Source organism: Urocampus carinirostris, chromosome 5 (genome assembly GCF_059441175.1).
Source record: "Urocampus carinirostris isolate Australia breed hairy pipefish chromosome 5, RoL_Ucar_1.0, whole genome shotgun sequence".
Classification (NCBI taxonomy): Eukaryota; Metazoa; Chordata; class Actinopteri; order Syngnathiformes; family Syngnathidae; genus Urocampus; species Urocampus carinirostris.
Genome location: NC_142353.1, coordinates 41,615,864 through 41,635,387, shown reverse-complemented (window position 1 = coordinate 41,635,387; position 19,524 = coordinate 41,615,864). Strand labels below are relative to the sequence as shown.

At 41.8% G+C, this 19,524-nt stretch overlaps 1 protein-coding gene across 1 annotated transcript in view; it reads right to left on the bottom strand.

Moving 5' to 3' along the window:
* Positions 1–15,935, bottom strand: part of unc5db (unc-5 netrin receptor Db) — a 338,470-nt gene extending 322,535 nt beyond the window's left edge. Inside the window, exon 1 of the mRNA XM_088336872.1 lies at positions 15,598–15,935. Coding sequence (XP_088192998.1) covers positions 15,598–15,682 — 85 coding nt within the window. The 5' untranslated portion in view covers positions 15,683–15,935. The remainder of the gene's footprint in view (positions 1–15,597) is intronic.
* Positions 15,936–19,524: the final 3,589 nt, after the last annotated feature.

Below are 19,524 nucleotides of genomic sequence, written 5' to 3'. Positions count from 1 at the left end.
AATATAAAAAAAATGTTTCTCATACACACACACACATAAAGTAACGTTTCAATAATGTGTAATTATATCTCTTGTACGTTTATCAATCTTGTATTCTTTTATTTTGAAATTATGTTCTTGTGTGCACTGATCTCTCAAAATAAACGTCCTTCTCTCTCTGTGGACTTCGACCAGGAAGGACGTGAGTTCTTTTCTCTGCCGTTATAATGTAGAATTAAACTATATACATGTATTTTATCTGTGCAAATATAGCCATTAAACAGTCTTAATAATGATCATCTCTCACAATATGTTTTGCTTTTTTGTCGCTTGGCACCAAAGATACTTTCATTTTTCCAAACATTGACCTGAGTCTATTGCGTGAGAAAAGTGCAAGTGCAGCGAGGCCAAACATAAAGACAAGGTGACATAGAGCTGGCCAGCTTTCTAATGATTCGTCGGGCCGACTGCAGCTGGTCCCGTGCACACAAACACTCAAAGATTTCTTTATTATCGAGCCAAGAAGGTAAAAAGGACAGACGACACCGCAAACCCCCAAAAAATCCAATTTAACTCAATGATTGTGTCAGCGTCTATGGTTGTCTGAATCCACTGTATGTCCCTTGCCATTGGCCGGCTAATGCTTGAGCTATTCCAGGAACGTTCACGATGAAAAGACCCCAAAAAATCTATAGTCAGAAAAAGTTTGGCTGTTATGCTGTGTTAACGGAAAAATAACTTCAATTGATCTATCGCTAAGCAAAATCCAAAAGTTCATTAATGAGGAAAAAGTGGTATAAATCTAGGTCTTGCACGGAACACCTAAGCCTTTTATTAAGTCAAGTCAAGTCATGTTTATTTGTGACGCCATTAATCACAAGGAGTCTCCAAGGGCTGCATAGACCACAGATTATCTACAGACTATTAGGAGACCATCCCCTGATCTAAAACCTGCATGAGGGCAAGGAAAAACTCAAAAACCTCAAGCAATGAATATTTGTGACACCCTTAATCACAGGGAGTCACAATAATAGTAATTTGCTCACTGTTGTTTCATAGTAATTTTGATCCCTCATTTTTGTGCGCTGGCTAGATTTTCTTGTGCGCTGAGAATGTGCGAGCAGTGCACAATTGCACAGCTTAGAGGGAACACTGGTCCCCGCACTAATAACTGATACCAGTACACACGTGTCGATCCATATTTTTTTTTTAAATAATTTAAGATAGGCGAGGCACTAGTCAGATTATATTATTTTTTAGGGCAATATATTTCACAATAAGACACATATGCGGTATTGGGACATGTTTGACCAGTCAAATGTCGAGACCGGAATGGAGACAGGACCCACATGTGTAACGTTTCTCACAAGCGATGGCAGTGTCGGTAATAGAAAAACGGGTCAGTAGCGAATTGTCTGTCTCTGTGTGCCCTGCGACTGTCAGGGAACCAGTTCAGGGTGTCTCCTGCTCACTATCCGAAGATATTTGGATGGGCTCCAGCACCCCCACGACCCTACTGAGGATAAGCGGTGCAGATAATTGATGGAGGGAATATACTTCCACAACAATTGTCATTTAAGAGCAATACACGTAAAAAACTATTCGGGTATTAGGGTTTCCTACTGCACCTCTGTGTGTCAACCTATGCTCACAAATAACACAGGTCAATGACTAATATCTACCCGCTAGCGAGGCAGCGAGTCGCCCCGTACAGGGCAGGACACAGCAAGCTGGAACTGAAGCGGGACAGACCATTCATCACAACTTGTCCTCAAGCACTGTTCTGTCCCAGCGGGTGCTCTTGTGCACCATGGATGAAGGGAAGACATGTATGAACAGCTACCCCAAGGCCATGAAACTGGCAATAGAAACAGCAAGAGAACCCTTTGGGATGTACCGCAGTATATCTGGAATGAAAACTAGTAATGGACGCGGTGTGCAACTTTCTATTAACTTGAGAAGATCAAACGCAGATTGTTCCAATGACAATACATCAAGTCGACGTATTTTTTGGATAACAATATTGAATCGTCGCAATCTTGATCAAAAGATCGAGACGTAAATCTCTGTTAAAACAAAGCACAGACCGAGATGCTATCGAATGCGCGGCACACAAAATGAAAATAAGTGAAAAAGTACTTTCTATGGTCGTACGTGATGGAATACTTTCTCACTGGTGAGAAAGTCAGATTATGGGTCTGTGTATGACAAACTGGCCTAATAAAAACAGCATCTGGTCCATTTGTCTGTAACCAAAGATAGGAAATGTTACAAGCGTGGGCAATCATGCAGGGCGCCCATTTCGTCCATTGAAAAGGTTCAATTACGATGGAAAAACACACGTTGCCGTTCACCAAAGAACATTTCTTTTGTGTGGTTTATTCAAATGAAGGCTCCACTAAGAATTTCGTTATTTTTTGGCAGACATGCAGAAATTTCAAGTATGTGTCAACCACTAATACTCAGTTTTGTCTTTAACCAACTTTTGGGTGTCCAATTTACACTATACAGTATGTATTATTCGAAGAAACTAGTGACATTGATTAAGAAAAATATCATGAGACATATTACTAGTAATATTATTTTTCCATACAAAACCTATTGGATAGGTAGGGGTTCTGTAACAACAATCCACATTGTAGCACTATAGTCAAGTCATGTTTATTTGTGAAGCTATTAATCACAAAGAGTCTCAAATGGCTGCACAGACCACAGACTATTACGACACCATCACCTGATCTAAAACCTGCATGAGGGCAAATAATACACAGATATTGTGTATTCATATAAGTTATTCATATGCTATATAATAGAAGTATGTTTTGAGCTTGGATTTAAACATTTCCACTGAGGATGCAGATCGAATCTTAGTGGGAAGAGCATTCCGCAGCACTGGGGCCCAAATGGAGAATGCTCTCGAACTTGCGGATCTCTTCTTGGCTCTTGGTATTCCGAGTAGACCAGCATTTTCAGAAGCTCCGGACCGGAACATAGGGGGAAAATAAATCTGAAAGATATGAGGGAGCAAGTCCATGCATGCTTTTTTATACTACCACAGATCCTTAAAATCGCGTCTTAAGCTAACTGGGAGCCAATGCAGGTTAGCTAGCATTGGGGTCATGTGATCAAACTTTCTTGTCTTAGTTAAAAGCCTCGCTGCAGCATTTTGTATTGATTTTTAGAAAAATTGGTATACTGTAATCCATTGTTTATCACAGTTATTGGTGTCACAAGCCCCTTGCGAAAAACAGCGAAGTTATCTGCCCTTTTTAACATGAGCTCTGCCGGCACCCGCTAATAGCGATAGACTACTGGGGATAATGGATAGCGACTGGATGGGTGCTGGTTCTTTTAGACTAAAAAAAAACTCAAATAAGAAGCCACTCATGACAACATTTTACTTTCTGGGCCCCTCTCTCAGCGATTAAGTAGTTAACTTGGAATAATGCATCAAGGCCAAAACAATTTATTTCACGCGGAAACAAAAAGCTACTGCTTCCAGAAATAGTCAGCCCGATAGAATGGATCACGCCCACAACTGTATATTTAATTCAAAGTGAACAGCATGCCTTCTGATAATACGGCCTTCAGTCTTACCCTGCTAGCAGCAAGGTAGAATTGGGGATAATGGATCACAGCTGCACATTGCAGTATATATTAAGCGGAAATACAGTAACGGCAAACACAAGAACACCAAAAAATTGCACCATACCCTTCCCCACTTGTAGCAGTATTGGATCACAGATAATGGATTGCGGCCGCATGAATGAAGTGTCATGATTACTGATGCGAAGCACCTGTGCCCGCTCATTGCCTCAGACTGGTTCCCTGTCACTATTTAAACCCAGTCCTTTCTGTCACCTGTTGTCAGTCCGTCTGCAAACCTCAGTTTACGCTAGGCAAGCTTTTCGACCCTGACTCACTCCCGTTTTGGCTCCCATCTGTTTCCCGGCTTCGACCAATTTTCTGATCTCGGCCATGTTTTTTTTGCTCTCCTGTCCCGACTACTGACCTGTTTTTTTCCGTTCCAGACACCGGCATCTCTTGCCAAGGAAGTATCACTTCCACGTACAGAGCAACCTGCTCTCCGCAACCAGCGATCACTGGATCTATTGTGCAATCCTCTCCCTTCTTCCCAAGAAGGCTGAAACATACGCAAGTGGATCTTGTCTCTGTTCTGGTCCCGACATGCAGTTCAATTTTGGTGGACAGAAAGGGAACACAAATGTGCTATCCTGGCCCTCACTATCAGCAATATGAGATTAGAGATAATGTTTTTTTCAACCAGCGATCCACTAAGGCCATGCTGGATTTCTTTCCCCATCGAAAATAGATAGATAGCGAAAATAACACGGGAGCTGCTGCCATTCGTGACGGCGCCGGAAGTAGATAGCACTCGCACAACCTTGTATGAATAAAGGATCTCCAGGTCTCCATGCTACAGAACTCCTGCTTCTGAAATGGATTAATCCAGTCATTTAGATGTAAAGGATACAACTCTAATAACTCAAAGAGCATATAAGGCCAGACCTGAAATGACAGCGATCCCACATTACAGCTAGCCGAGTATGAAAGAGGGTTTTACTTTTATTACCATCATGACTACTGTATATCATTCCGGAATGGGAGACCATTTGAATTAATTTAAATGTAAATCTGGGCACTGAACATTGACACAAATGATCGCCACATTGATTAATATTCATCCTGCCGACATTATAGTCATCATAAGACCTTTTTCGCCTTTCAATTTTACAACGATGGGAAATAATTGATCAACTCAGCTTCAGTTCGTGACTATTAAAGCTGAACTCGGGGAAAAAAGTAGTTTTGAGCATGGGGGAAAAAAACCTTCTAGAATACAGCAAATTGCTTCAGTGAGAATTAATTAATTAGTAAACAACTAACTGATTTTTTTAAGCAATCACCAACTAATAATGTTCAACCTCTCAACAGTCATTATCCATTTTTTTAATTTATTGTACAGACCATAAAAGGTGCACCCTAATATTAAAGCGCACCCTGAAAATAATCCTCAGCGAGCTATTAATTTTCACATATGAAGGTGCCACTGAGTATAAGGCGGATTCAATTAAAACTGAATAAAATACTTTTTTCATAGATTTGTTCATAAATGGTTGCCATATGTGGAAGCATTTCGTTATATTTGTATGCATTATAATTGTATTTTCTGTCACGACCAGAACTTAATCAGGACCCAAATGCGTAGCGTTAACCACAAGTTTATAGATAGAAAGAGGAGGGCAGCGCCCGCGATCCGGTGCTCGCTGGACGTGGAAACCAAGCTGTTCACACAATCAGATCATGATCTGAATACGGAAGTGGATCTTCGGGAGATAGCGGTCTCGAGGACGGAAAAAACGGGTCGAAACCGGACACAAACCGGGAGATCAGGAACGGACGGGTGGAAAAACGGGTGCCAAAAGATGGACCGACGGAGTCAGAGTCAAAATGCTTGCCTTGTAGAAACAGAGGTTCGCTGACGGACTGACAACAGGAGAGTGAAAGGACTGGGAACCAATCAGATAGCTGGCAGCGGCGCCAAATGATCCAAATCAGTCATCATGACATTTTCTTTATTTCCAGTCTATAAAGTGAATAGTTTTTAAAGGCGCACTTTTAATTTCTGGCAAATGTTTGTTTTTTTATGTGCGATAATATCGGTATATACAAAATACTGATTATTGTGTGCCAAATCACAGCAAAACGTTCGGTTGATGACAGATCAAAACCTTGTAAATCGCAATTTGGTAAATTACCCTTTTTATTCAATCCATAATATTCCTTAGCTCTATATTTTGGCCAATAATGATGATCCTTTTTGCCTGATCGAAGACTAATTCAAAATGAATCGTTTTTTGATTTTAATATCAAAATCTAATGACATTTTAATGGTCTGGATACAGGCATTGAAATTTAGCCATTCGCCTAATTTTTCTAAGGACTCTCAAAGCCAATTTTACAATTTATTCAGTGCCATTAAAAGAAGAAATCCGGAGTAAATCATGTGTTTGGCAAAACCACAGGGAAAAATCAGATTTACATCTGGGGTTTTAAAACTTGCCTCTGCATTTATGAAGAATTAGGACTTTTAGATCTTGAGGTAATTGTGAAAATATTTGTGGGTCCGAACAATAAGTGTGTAAATATATTTGAGACAAATCCCTCCACAAGTACTGTAGGTGTAAAATTACACTAAATATGTGGCTTACATTTTCAATTGCAGGAAGTCTTTCGCATTACTATTTACCACTGGCATAATAAATGTCCAAAATTGATACATAATCCTTGCTCTAATGTACTGTCAGGACCAGACCGGAAACAGGACCCACTCGCGTGACGTTTACCACAAGTTTGATTGACGGAACGAGGAAGGGGTGCACCCACGCCCCGGAGTTCGCTTGACGTGGGAGGCAGGTCACTCTTATACTCGGCTTGTGATCCGAACACGGAAGCGGATCTTCCGTGGCGAGCGATGGTGGTGTCGGGGACGGGACAGCAAAAATGTGGTCGGGGTCGGAAACAAGTCGTAAGCCAAGACGTGATCGGGATCAAAACTTGTTGTAGCCGGAGACAAACTGGAGCAGAACGGGACAGACGGAAGTCAGGGTCGAAAAAGGCTTGCCTTGAACACACGGAGATTCGCAGACGGACCGACAACCGGGGATTGAAAGTACAGGGTCTAAATAGTGGGGAAGCCAATCCGTGAACAAGCTGCAGCTGGCTCCACATGGGCGGGGCCAATTGGGCGCCATGGCAACCGTGACATATACATTGTATAGTGCCCTGTTTAGGTGTAGCATGCACCTGTCCTCATGGGAACAACCAGTAGGGGGAGATGACGCTTCATACCATACAAACTTATACCAGCTGCTGTCAATCATGAGCAGAAAAGAAATGCAGAGCAAAGCCAGAAGAGAGCAGTGTGTCATTTTTAACCAGATTTTTTGTAGAACATGGAATCAATTTCAAGAACTTCACACAAAATTCAAGCACTTTGCAATCCTTGAAAACACATTAAAATTCAAGCATTTTTAAGGATTTCAAGCACCCATAAAACCCCTGCATATAATTGGTGTATGTCAAATTGATTGTCAAATAATATTCAGTCAGATTAGCGGCATTCGCTTAGGAGGTAGAGCGCACATCTTGGGATCAAGAGATCGCAGGTTCGATTCCCGGCTCCTCCGTGTTATATGTCCAAGTGTCCTTGGGCAAGACACTGAATCCCCTAATACTCTCAATAAGCAGGTTGGTGCCCCTATTGGTGTGTGAGTGTGTGAATGTGAATGGGTAAGTGTGAAGTACATTGTAAAGCACTTTGGAAGGTCTTCATTGACTTGCAAAGCGCTATATAAATGCAGACCATTTACCATTACTAGAATATGATCATATTAATTGCTGATCTTACAAAGAACTGCAACCATATGAGAGGTGGTTGTGTTTTTCAAATACTATTAGATGAAAGAAAAGGGCCAGTACTTTCCATGCGGTTCTGTCTAGTCTTACCATAGTGGCCCTAGTTTCCTTTGCAATGCATTACCCTCAGTTGCCAGTCATTTGAATAATCCCTCATCAAATAGGAAACTCATCCCTATTGGTCCTACTTAATTGTTTTTGCTTTCTGTGTACACACCCCTAAGCTTCCGCTAAATCAAACACGCACAAACTAGCTTTCAAATAAATCCAGAGACAAACAAACCAAATGGTTTAACCCGAATTTGCAGCGTTTTGTCCGACCAAAATTGCATAAAGCCATTAGAAAGCCTTTCCTTGTCTGCTCGTGTTACACCGGAGGAGCCCCATTTGTGACTCGCTGCATGCGAACATCACAATTGATCTTTAAGAGCTTACATCTTAGCCAAGTACAGGCGAGGCTTGCAACTCCCATTACAGCCGACCTGCTGGGCTCTTTGTGAGGAAAATGTTTCAATCGCCACTTTGATGCGAGTGAACAAATTATGATTTGATTATCCGTTTGCCACCACTAGCCAAATGAACCACCGCAATTTGTTTGAGTGGTCATTAGAGGTGTTCCATATCAAACCATCATTTTTAAAGTGTTTTAGGTGGCGATCCCGGTATTTATGGTCTAATGAGCAATAAACGATTACGTTTTGCGTTATGTGTTCATTTTACCTGTGAAAAGTGATGAGTCCCGAGGACTCGCATGCTCAAAAATCTATGGGTCCCCAAAATTTTGTGTTATCGAGGTGGACATTGTAAATCGGCGACAAATATATAATATAAATCTATATATTCATTCAGTTTTAAACAGTTTATTGGTAATATACAAATCAGTTATCACTTCAAGATTTTTCAGTTCACAACAATTTTGCACATTATTCAAAAGAATATTGCTGAAATAATTATATGAATCTATATTTTTCAGTTTTAATCATCAGTTAATTGATAATACAAAGCAGTTATCACTTCAGATTTTTCACTCCACAAAAATATTGTACATTATACAAAACAATATTGCTGAAATATTAGTCTGTATATCCGTGCAGTTCGAGCAGGTAACATGCTTATTTTGCCTTTTTCTACTCAAATTGCTTGTATTGAAACTGTTATGCACTCTACCATAAAGCTTATTACAGCATAATAAGCTTTATAGTAGAGTGCATAACAGTTCTCAGAAGTGATTTATATACGGTGTGCATTACCGCTCGATTACATTCACAACAAATACAAAGACGGAACGGTTTAAGTTGTATTACATTCCCAACAAATGCAAGACGAAGTAGTTTTGGTTATATGTTCGCCATTACATTCCCGAAAAGTGATATAAAAGTGAGATAAAACGAGGTAAAAGTGGTTATAGTAGCTAGGGCACCGGTGTCAAACAGGCGGCCCGTGGGCCGGATCAGGCCCGCTAAGGGATTGAATCCGGCCCGCGAGACAACACTTTGAGAAGCGCAAGAGAAAAACAAGCTGCAGGTTGAAATAAGTCAACGTGATGTTGCCAAAGCCAGATTCCTCTCACAAAGACATAGTACTTGCATTTAGTTACTCCCCCCCCCCCCCGTTCTTTTCTCTCTTCCTACCCTTCGCGCTTTTTCTTTTTTCTCCCCTTCTGTCTTTCTATTTTTCTTTGGATTTCTTTATTCCTCTCCCTTTCTTTACCCCTCTCTCATGACTTCTCTTTTGTTTCTCATACTCTCTCCCTCTCTCCTTTTTTTCTTCCTTTGTCTCACCCTCTCTCCTTATCCCTCCCTCTTTATCTCTCTTTTTCTTTGTCTTTAATCTATTAGTCTAGCCCCTGACAGAATGTTTGTTCTATCGTGTGGCCCCCAGAGTTAAAATTAGTTTGACACCCCTGAGCTAGGGGATGCAAATCTCGGCATAACACCGGAATTATTGCCGTTGTTATCACTTTCTGCAATAAGTTTCGACTTATTACTGACACGGAAGAAATTACCAATTTTGTGTTGATTTTCACCTAATACTAACTTTTTTCGGTGGCATACTTCGCCTTCACCTTCCTTCGACGACAACCACCACAACAATGACGTAATCTCGAAACGACTAGATCTCGTTTGCCGAGGTCGGCGTGCAGACGAAAACTCGAACCGCGAGACCAAAACAACAATGGCGGATCTGCCTGACGAAAAGTTTACCACTGCATCTCATCTCATCTCATTAGCTGCACCGCTTATCCTCAGTAGGGTCGCGGGGGTGGTGGAGCCCATCCCAGCAATCATCTGGCAGTGGGCAAGGGACACCCTGAACTGGTTGCCAGCCAATTGCAAGGCACACGGGGACAGACAACTCACTCGCTCATTTACACCTAGGGACAATTTGGACCGGCCAATTCACCTGAAATGCATGTTTTTGGAATGTGGAAGGAAACCGGAGTGCCCGGAGGAAACCCACGCAAGCACGGGGAGAACATACAAACTCCACACAGGAAGTCTGGAGCTAGATTTGAACCCACGCAGGAGGTTCCCATGATTTAAACTGTGCCGCACATGCGCTAACCACTGCGCCATTGCGTATTTTTTATAGTAGAAACCATCTATTCTAAACCAGATTACCATTTTTGTGTTTATTTTCACCTAATACTAATACCATTATCCTTGTTTAACTTCCCAAACCAGACCGGGTACTCCTGCTTAACCCCTTGCCGGGGATGTTAGTGTCCCAATGATCTTAGGAGCAAAGATGTCAGGAGCTTTATATACCTAGCAGAGTCCCTCAGATAGGACCTTGGTTATAGGCCAGACAAATCACATTTCCAAGACCGCAATGATGAATCTGGTGTCCCTGTTACCCAAGCCCCCACTAAAGATCAGGCTCAAAGATGAACATCTCATGGTCAGGTCTTCACCCATGTGATCCCAATACCTTTTCACTTGGCTCATTACCTATTCTGGGGGGGTCGGAATGGAGGGGGGGGGGGGGGGGGGGGGGGGCGTTTGGAGGACAAAACAAAATGAGCGTTGGCCTAAGACGGGGCCCTCTAGTCATATCAACTCAAATCAGGTTTATTTGTATAGTCCTTTATCACAGTGTTACCGTGTACTACTGTTATTTCTGATCGTTATTTAGTTACATTTGAGGTGCTGGCTAGATGTTGTACTAAAAAAACTCAAGGATTTAGCGGACGCAATATTTGAACTGGCATAGTTTCTGAGCCCTCTGATCTTCTTTCAGGAGTAGTTGCGTCGTTTCCTTTATATAATGGCTCTATTGACTCACTCATGAAAGACTTTAATGCCACCCTGGCTAGTGTACTTGATTCTGTAGCGCCCCTACGGCCTAAATCACGACCTAAAAGACGCATACCTTGGTTTATTGATGAAACTAGATCGTTCAAAAAAAGACTGCAGGAAATCTGAAAGAAAATGGCGCGCTACCTTGAGGTTTTCTGTCAAATCTGGTGTGACAACTTGATAAAGTATAGAGCAGCCCTTGATCTGCAAAATCAGGCTATTTTTCGAAGGTGATTGCGGCACAAAAGAATAACCCCAAAATCATTATTGACACATCGCTAAAAAGGCAACAGATTATCCCAAATAATAATAATAATAATAATAATTTCCTTTGTATTGTCATTCTTTGTAACAATGTACACAGAACGAAATGTCGATACACCTGACCCGTTGTAGCGAGTCGATGCAGCCGCAGCCAACAGAGGGCGCCGCCATTATACCAATTAGGTATGACTCGGCCGAGGCGCGAACCAGCGACCTCCCAGTCTCAAAGCGGGCACACTACCATCTAGTTCTACCCATTCAGCCCATGACTTTATGGTCTAATAAGTAGAGTCAACGTATACCAGAAGAAATTTCTAAAGACAGCGTTAATACATCACATATTAAAGGGCTGGAATATATAGATCCGCAACATGGTCCCTGTCCAGGGAATTTTTCCTGATTTAGTGATCTGTGGAAAAAGAAACTAGCTCTTAGGACATAAAAAGTCATGACTCAGTAGAAACACTTAAAGAGACAAATCCGTCCACAAGTACTGGTTTAGCCTTTACGGTGACGTCACAAAACATGAATGTCAAAAAATGGACACCTTATTCACTGAAAGTGGAAAAATTATGCTAATTGTATCTGTTTCTTATACATGGGTCTTGTAAAAATGGAATTCAGCCCCTGCTGGCATTGTCACAGCTCTTTCAAATTACAGTATATACAATGTAGGCTTTATTTTTTTCTTTCATTTGCCTGTAACACAAATATATCTGAGTCACCTTTTTATATGTGTTTCTCTCTTATACTACAGACAATGATTTCAGTATCAGTTCTATTTGAGCCGGCATGTTTAGGGCTGATATTGATTTTCATACAAGGCACAAGTGAAACATTCACAGCAGCGCTACTGTACGCTCGTATTTCTTTCACAATTCTCCGGTGACATAAAATGGTTTTAATGACTATAGTGGTACGGAGTCATGATAGCGTGATGATAAATGATCAACTCTGCTGCAGCGAGATGACTGCCTGCCTCCAGTTGCGTCCTGCTGGTGCAACAAATTAAAACATCAAACTGGGGACATACTGTATTAAAGTCACCCAGGCAGTCCAACGTTTGGATTAATGTAGAGGTAACCATTATGGAGTCTTTACAATGTACCTTAGGCCATTAGGGTTGGCTATTCTTTGTCTCATCATTTTGCCTTCTACTATCCGGATGAAATATCCAAGCCTTTGGATTCTTTTTTACCAAATTCTGACCTATGGTTCTACGTTTTACCACAGTGTCACTGTAAAAGTAACCAGCATGTTTGATAGTTTTGTAGGATAGCAAATTTTGATCAATATCTGTGTGAGCTGTGAAGGATTTTATTCATTGGACTATAAAGGATTTTATACGATTGAATATAAAGTACATTTAATGCAAAAGATATTCACTGACTGGGCTGTGGTGTGAGGTCAGGGCACCCTGGTGGAAAATGTTGTTTACAGGAACGGCACGTACAGTTGATAAGATAATCAGCACATCCAGATGCTGATGACGTAGAAACTTTTGGTGTCGTTTTGAGTACCCCAGACATCCAGACTCTTCTACAAGATGGTGAAACCCAGGAGGCTTCCATGGGAGGAGTCGGCACACCATTATGCGGGGAGAAGATGGCAAATAGGAGAAAGCTAAGGGACTTGAGAAAAAGGCTTCCCAGAGAGTCCAACGTCGCTAAATCGGCCGTCTTGGATGGAGTACACTTAGTTAAATTGTTAATGAAATTAAATCTGCCCCCGTGTGAAATAGTGGGCGTCCTGTTCATCTTTTCCCTCGGGAAACAAGTGCGCATAAATTGTTGGGTGAATGTAGGGTGTGTTTGGTTAATGGAGTCAGATAACTAATTAGAACAATTTGGTAAACGGTATTTTTTGATATTTCCTGCTTAGTCTTTCTGTTTAAACACCATCATCCTTTAGTCCCACTCTTTTCAATCGTGGAAGTCAGGATCTAGACCTGGCCTAAAAAAAATCTTCTTCGCACTATTATTCAAAAGGGAAGGAAAATGTTTCCAAAGACTTAGGAGTATATCCCCCAATGTCCTCAAATGCTTATGACGTCCCATCATAAGTGTAAAGGTTAATCTATGTCCCAGTGTATAAAACCTTGTCTCAGATTATTTTAGGCTTTTCAGATGTCCTTTTTGGGGGGATTACAGTATTACCGCTTTATAAATCTTGCCAATATGTGATTTGCATCGTCTAGTCCTTCTGGTTAATCCTCTTTGGAGAGACCACCCATGTATGAAGGTCTTTGCGACTCTCAGAATCATGATGTCATCGATGGCTGCGTGTTCTTATCTTCAACATCTCTTAAGAGAGGGATGGTTGATTTTTTTTTTCTTAAGAGCATTACGTAGCGGTTTAGTGGCTCTGGCTAGTGTTTTTATGCCATGTTTCGGATGTCTGTATTTGACAATTAATTGACTTTAATTCACCACTGCTCTTTAAGTGTTTGACTTTCCAAGATTTTTGACAAGGTTAATTTGTTCAGAAGGTCATATGATAAATAATGATGATAGTAAGAAAATAGTCCAGTCATTATGTACCTGGCTATTGATGAATTTATTCTCTTTTCAATATTGGGTACCTGAAAAAGAGATTTCAAAGGCTACCAGTTTGACTATTATTGCACACTGTTGTTTTAAGTATTTCATTCTTGTTGCTATCGGTTAATCATGTTGCTGTTGGGCAGCACGGTGGCGCAGTGGTTAGCGCGTGTGCGGCACAGTTCTAAGGTCTCGGGAACCTCCTGTGTGGGTTCAAATCCAGCTACCGGACTTACTGTGCGGAGTTTGTATGTTCTCCCTGCGGGCCCTCCGGTTTTTTCCCACATTCCAAAGACATGCATTTCAGGTGGATTGGCCGGTCCAAAATTGTCCCTAGGTGTGAATGAGCGAGCAAATTGTCTGTCCCTTTGTGCCCTGCGATTGGCTGAAAACCAGTTCAGGGTGTCCCCTGCCCACTGCCCGATGATTGCTGGGATGGGCTCGAGCACCCCTGTGACCCTACTGAGGATAAGCGGTGCAGCTGATGATGAAGAGATGTTGCCGTTCTTTGCAAGACACATCCTATGATCAGATCTACTAATGCACACACAACTTTCTGGAAATATTTGTTGGTGCTGCTTATTATTACTGACAAGATATGGAACATTTGATTGATTGACAAAGTCAAGCTTTGGTCTCTCCAGCACTAATTTTTGTTTAACATGCTGAATATTAAAGCATGCAATTGTATACAAAAATAAAGACAGGTATTAAATACATGTTATCTTTCCAAATATAGAATGCAGTTTTAAAAAAATAGTTTTTGGTTATCGTTATGAGTCGATACAAGTAGAGTTTTATAAGCAATGTTTCCTTTGCGGTAGTATAAAAAGGAGCTGTAAGGAATTTGCAACTATATACTGCTGCCGCTATATCCGAGGTTGTGTAATCATTGCAGGCTCATTCAGCGTGCGCGTGCAAGTACATATAGTTCTTAGAAGGGCTTGAATAAACCTTTTTTTTTCATAATTTTTCAGGTTTGGGTAGGTGATTGAACCCATACTTAAAGCATGCCTTTTTCTACTTTTAATATTGTCCTGCTTCACTAATAAAATTATGCAAAGACGAGTATAAAGTCACTCTTCAACCACATCACTCTTACTTAATGTGTTTCGCCCCGAACAGCTTTGCTACACACAGACAGGCACAACGAAAAATAAAGCATTAGCGTTCTTTGAACGCAAGGGGGCATTGTGAACACATACCCCAGCTTTGAGGAATGAATGGTGAAATTGTAAAGAAAAAAAATATATATATATCAAGATTACTCGAGTGGAGATGAAAAATCATCCCTATACTTAAAACAAAAGCTCATGCAGGATTCATAAACCCTTTTCAAGGCAAAATTCAAGCACTCTTGATGGAATTTCAAAGCCGATATTCCAATTTTTCCAGCACTATTAAAAGAAAAAAAACAGATGTGAATCATGTATTTTGCAGAGCCACAAATATTTCGGCGATTTATATAAACATTTTTTAATGGTGCGTGTAAAATATGCAAGATTTTTAGGGTGCAGAAAGCACTTCCCATTGTAATTTACCTCATAAGCTATATGTAACACTTTCACTAAAACACATTTCATGGTGCCCTGTTTAGGTGCACCATGCACCTGTCCACCTGGTACTAACTAATGCCAGCTGCAGTTAATTATAAGAGAAGAAGAAATGCAACGGCAAAGTCAAGCCACTAGACAGCCGCGTTGGCATCATTAATAAGCAGACTTGTTGAGAAACACTGCGACAATGTCAAGCATTTACAAGCAATTTACTCAAAAGCCAAGTACTTTTAAAGGATTTCAAGCACCCGTACGAACCCTGAGTGTGTAATGCAGACCGTTTGGCAAAAACGGATGATAATGATACTTTCAAAATAATAAAAACCTAAAACCCATAATAAGGGAGCCTCATTGCAAAAACTAGGACTATATAGGGACCTATCCGTTAATATTACAGCGGTTCACTTTCCGATGTATGCAGACGCACATTTTGCACAAGTTTAATGGTGCGTAAAACAGCGGGGAAGTGCACAACTGCGTGCAGTGCCCTTGCAACTACACCCAAGACATCCTTCTTACCTTTGGAGTTGACAGCCGACGTGAAATAAAGACAAAGTACAAGAGCCACGGCGCAGAGTTGGCGTCCTATCTTCAGCGCGCCCATATCGACACCTTGTGGTCCACCATTCGCAGAGTCTGGCTGCTTGCAGAACCCACGATCGCTGTCTCCTCTGTGCAGGACCGGGCGAGACCTGGCAAGTTCCGTCTGAAAAACCGGCAAATTCTGCACTTGAAGCTCTGTGCAAAGCGAGGTGTGTTCGAGGACTGAGGAGTTGAATGGAGAATAAGCATCTTCTCTTCTCTTTGGCTGCGCGCTTGTGCGCAGCGTCTCAGCGTGCGCTCCAAGTTCCTCCCTGACCAAGAGCACGCCTCGCTTTTAACCAATAGCGACTGGTGGAGTCAGAGAGGAGGAGCACCTATGACTGGACCTTATCAATAAGCCATCACAACTGGGTGGGACTCCAGTGTGTGCTCGCAATTAGGATAGGGAAGGGGTGGGAAAAATACAGCCTGCGGGCCAAATGCACCACGCTTCTGAATCAGTCTCGCCCAATGTTAAAAATATAATGATAATATGAAATTAAATTATCTGCCTTTATATAGCGCTTTTCAATTCAAGACTTCCCAAAGCGCTTCACATTTCCCAATAGCGGCCGTGCAGCCATGTAAGGCGCTAACCTGCTTATTGGGGGTATTAGGGGTTCAGTGTCTTACCCAAGGACACTTCGACATGTAACACGGAGGAGCCGGGATTCGAACTGCGATCTCTTGATCCCAAGACGAGCGCTCTACCTCCTGAGCTACTGCCGCCCCAACATGTGTTTCGTTATATCATATATATGGTTAATTAACATTTTGTTGTGAGATACTGAGTTGCTCGACATGAATGAGGATTATTATAAAAAAGTTCAAAAATGAAGTCGCTTGGACGTTCACTGTAGAAGGAAAAAATACATGCGAATACAATTAAGTTATTCCAATTATTAATTCATTTTCTGCATTAAATTATTGTTGGTAATATAATGATTAAAGGGATAACCACAAACCTGTCTTTTTAAATTTTCTCCTTTTATACCTGCTTTTTTTCTTAACTTCTTTAGACAACATAATAATTAGTAATATAATGCACCAAAGCTAGTGAGCCGTTTGAGAGACGGCTCTCTTTAATGAGTTTAGCCGAAAAAGACGGTTCTCTAAAAAGAGACGGACTTCCTTTCACTACACAACTATCACATGAAATCCAATGTTTTCGCTGAGATACAATAACTTTTTTTCCGGCAAATTATTGTAATTTGACTTTTAATTAAACTATTTCAAAGCCATATTGTCCAGTATCGTTTTAGAAATGTTTAAACACATTGAATTTGTGAGGAATGTGTGTGCGCAAAAAAAAGAGTAATTTCAGGACCAGAACAGAAACAGGACCTAATTTTGTAACGTTTCTCATAAGTTTTATTGAATGGAATGAGTAAAGGCTGCGCCCACGATCCGGTGCTCGCTGGGTGCGGGAAACAAGTCGCTCACTTAATTGGATTGCGATCCGAATTCTGAAGTGGACCTTTGATGGCTGTGTCAGGGATGGAAAAACAGTTTGATAGCCGGGACGGGAGAGCAAAAATGTGGTCTGGGTCAGAAACGGGTCGTAAGCCAGGACGGGAGAGCAGACGTGGTCGGGATAAAAACAGATCGTAGCTGGAGACAAACGGGAACAAAAATAGGATATGCGGGAGTCAGGGTCGAAAAAGGCTTGCCTTGAATAAATAGAGGTTTGCAGACAGTCTGACCACAGGGATTGACAGAACCGGGTTTAAATAGTGACAGGGAGCCAATCAGAACCCGCGGCGGTTGGAGCCAAATGAGCAAGCACAGCTGAGTCACATCAGTCATCATGACAAGTAACCGATTAAGGATTAGCAAGGAAGACCAGTCCTGTAACGGACCAAGATTTTAACTACACGTTTTCAAAGAAATGTTTTTGAGACAACTTGCCTCTGTATTTACATCACTTTAGCTTTTTCCACAGCAAAACATTCCATTTCCTCAGTGTAAGCAGGGGTATAATCAGAATTGCTGGTTACAAAAATCAAAGGTTATATTTTTCTCTATCACTTTGCAAATCACAGTGGACCGTGTGGATGAAAATGAAACCTTTTTAAACTGTAGAGACGAGCTGTCTACAGATCTACGCCATCTTGGCACTTCCTCCTCATGCAGGTCACATTTTTCTATGTGATAGCAACAACAAAAAAAATCCCCGAAAAGGAATAGACAGCATGTCCAAAAAAGAGATCCCTCAAGAGTTCTACTGGTTTGATGTGGGTACTTCCAGTTCAGCATGCTGTTCTGTCCTCTCTACCTCCAAATCCTGGAAGTCGTCTGGTTATCCTGGCTCGGTTGAGGGTGAGTGTTGTGATCCTGGAGAATTGCATAAAATCCCAGATTCTGGAGATATGGGATGGCAACCGGCTCCCAAATCTTATTCCAAGATCTGTGCAGCAGTGTGTTCTTCACACCGCCTCCATGCTTTGATCCCGTTATCCAGTGTCTGCAGCCAGAACCTTGATTCATCTCCGCACATTACATCGCCTGACAATGTTTTGTTCCACTGAAAATTTAATTTCTTAATTGCGCCTTGTGGGCACTTTTAAGTTTCACTCTGAGGAGTACTGTCAGGGTTGGGGCTGTGCCATTGCCTATTGTGTGCCCAATTGCATGTTGGGTTCAGTGCCTATTTCGCTGAAATTTTAACAGGGAACCGAAAATAAACGGTCCCCTCACTGGATTTCCATTTAGCAACATAACAAAGACCAAAACTCATCAATGTCTATAAATCAGAGGCGAGAATGGGTTCAGCTTTTAGAATTTTCTCTAACGTCTGAGTGTTGAATTAATATGCAGCTATTTGAGGCTTGGGTGGTGGATAACAACGGTTTTGTCCCTGCACATTTAAAAAAAATATCAAACACAACTGCCTGACTGCCATCTGCCATATGCAGCTCAACACACGATTTCAGGTTGCAGGTGTTTTAAAGGAAATTTTGAAAAATACAGCGGCCTCTCTACGTACGAGATACACATCAGCCATCCATTTTCTGCACCACGAATTCTCACTAGGGTCACGGTGGGTGCTGGATCCCATTCCAGCCATCTTCAGGCAGTGGGACACACTAAACTGGTTGTCAGCTAGTCAAGGTATATGGATACATACAACCATGCATACACTCACTCATACGTGGGGACAATTTGGAGTCCCAAACTGAGCTGCTACGCATGTCTTTGGAATGTGGGAGGAAACTGTAGTGCCCGGAAAAAACCCTGCTGAACTGGATCAGGACCCAAATGCGTGATGTCTCTCATACAAGCCTTTTATTTTACGGGAAATGAGGAGTCATGCACATTAGGCAGCAGTCTGGCGTGGAACGATAGGAAGCCAGAGGCTGACGAGATCGATACCAATTGCCCGAGCAGATATCGAAGAGATGGGGTTATTACCAGACAGGAGGGCACAGACAGGATTGATATCAAAACAGGATATCGAAAATAAACAGGAAAAACTAGACGGGAACAAAACTGGAAACCGATATTAAACAACAGGACAGACAGGATTGATATCAAAACATCCATCCATCCATTATCTGCATCGCTTATCCTCAGTAGGGTTGCGGGGGTGAGCCCATCCCAGCCATCTTCGGGTAGTGGGCAGGGGACACCCTGAACTGGTTGCGAGCCAGTCGCAGGGCACACAAGGACAATTCGTTCGCTCATTCACATCTAGGGACAATTTAGACCGGCCAGTTATCCTGACATGCATGTTTTTGGAATGTGAGAGGAAAACCGGAAAACTCACGAAAACACGGGGAGAACATGCAAACTCCAAACAGGAGGTTTGATCTCATGACTTCAGAACCGTGCCACACACGCGCTAACCACTGTTTCGCCGTGCTG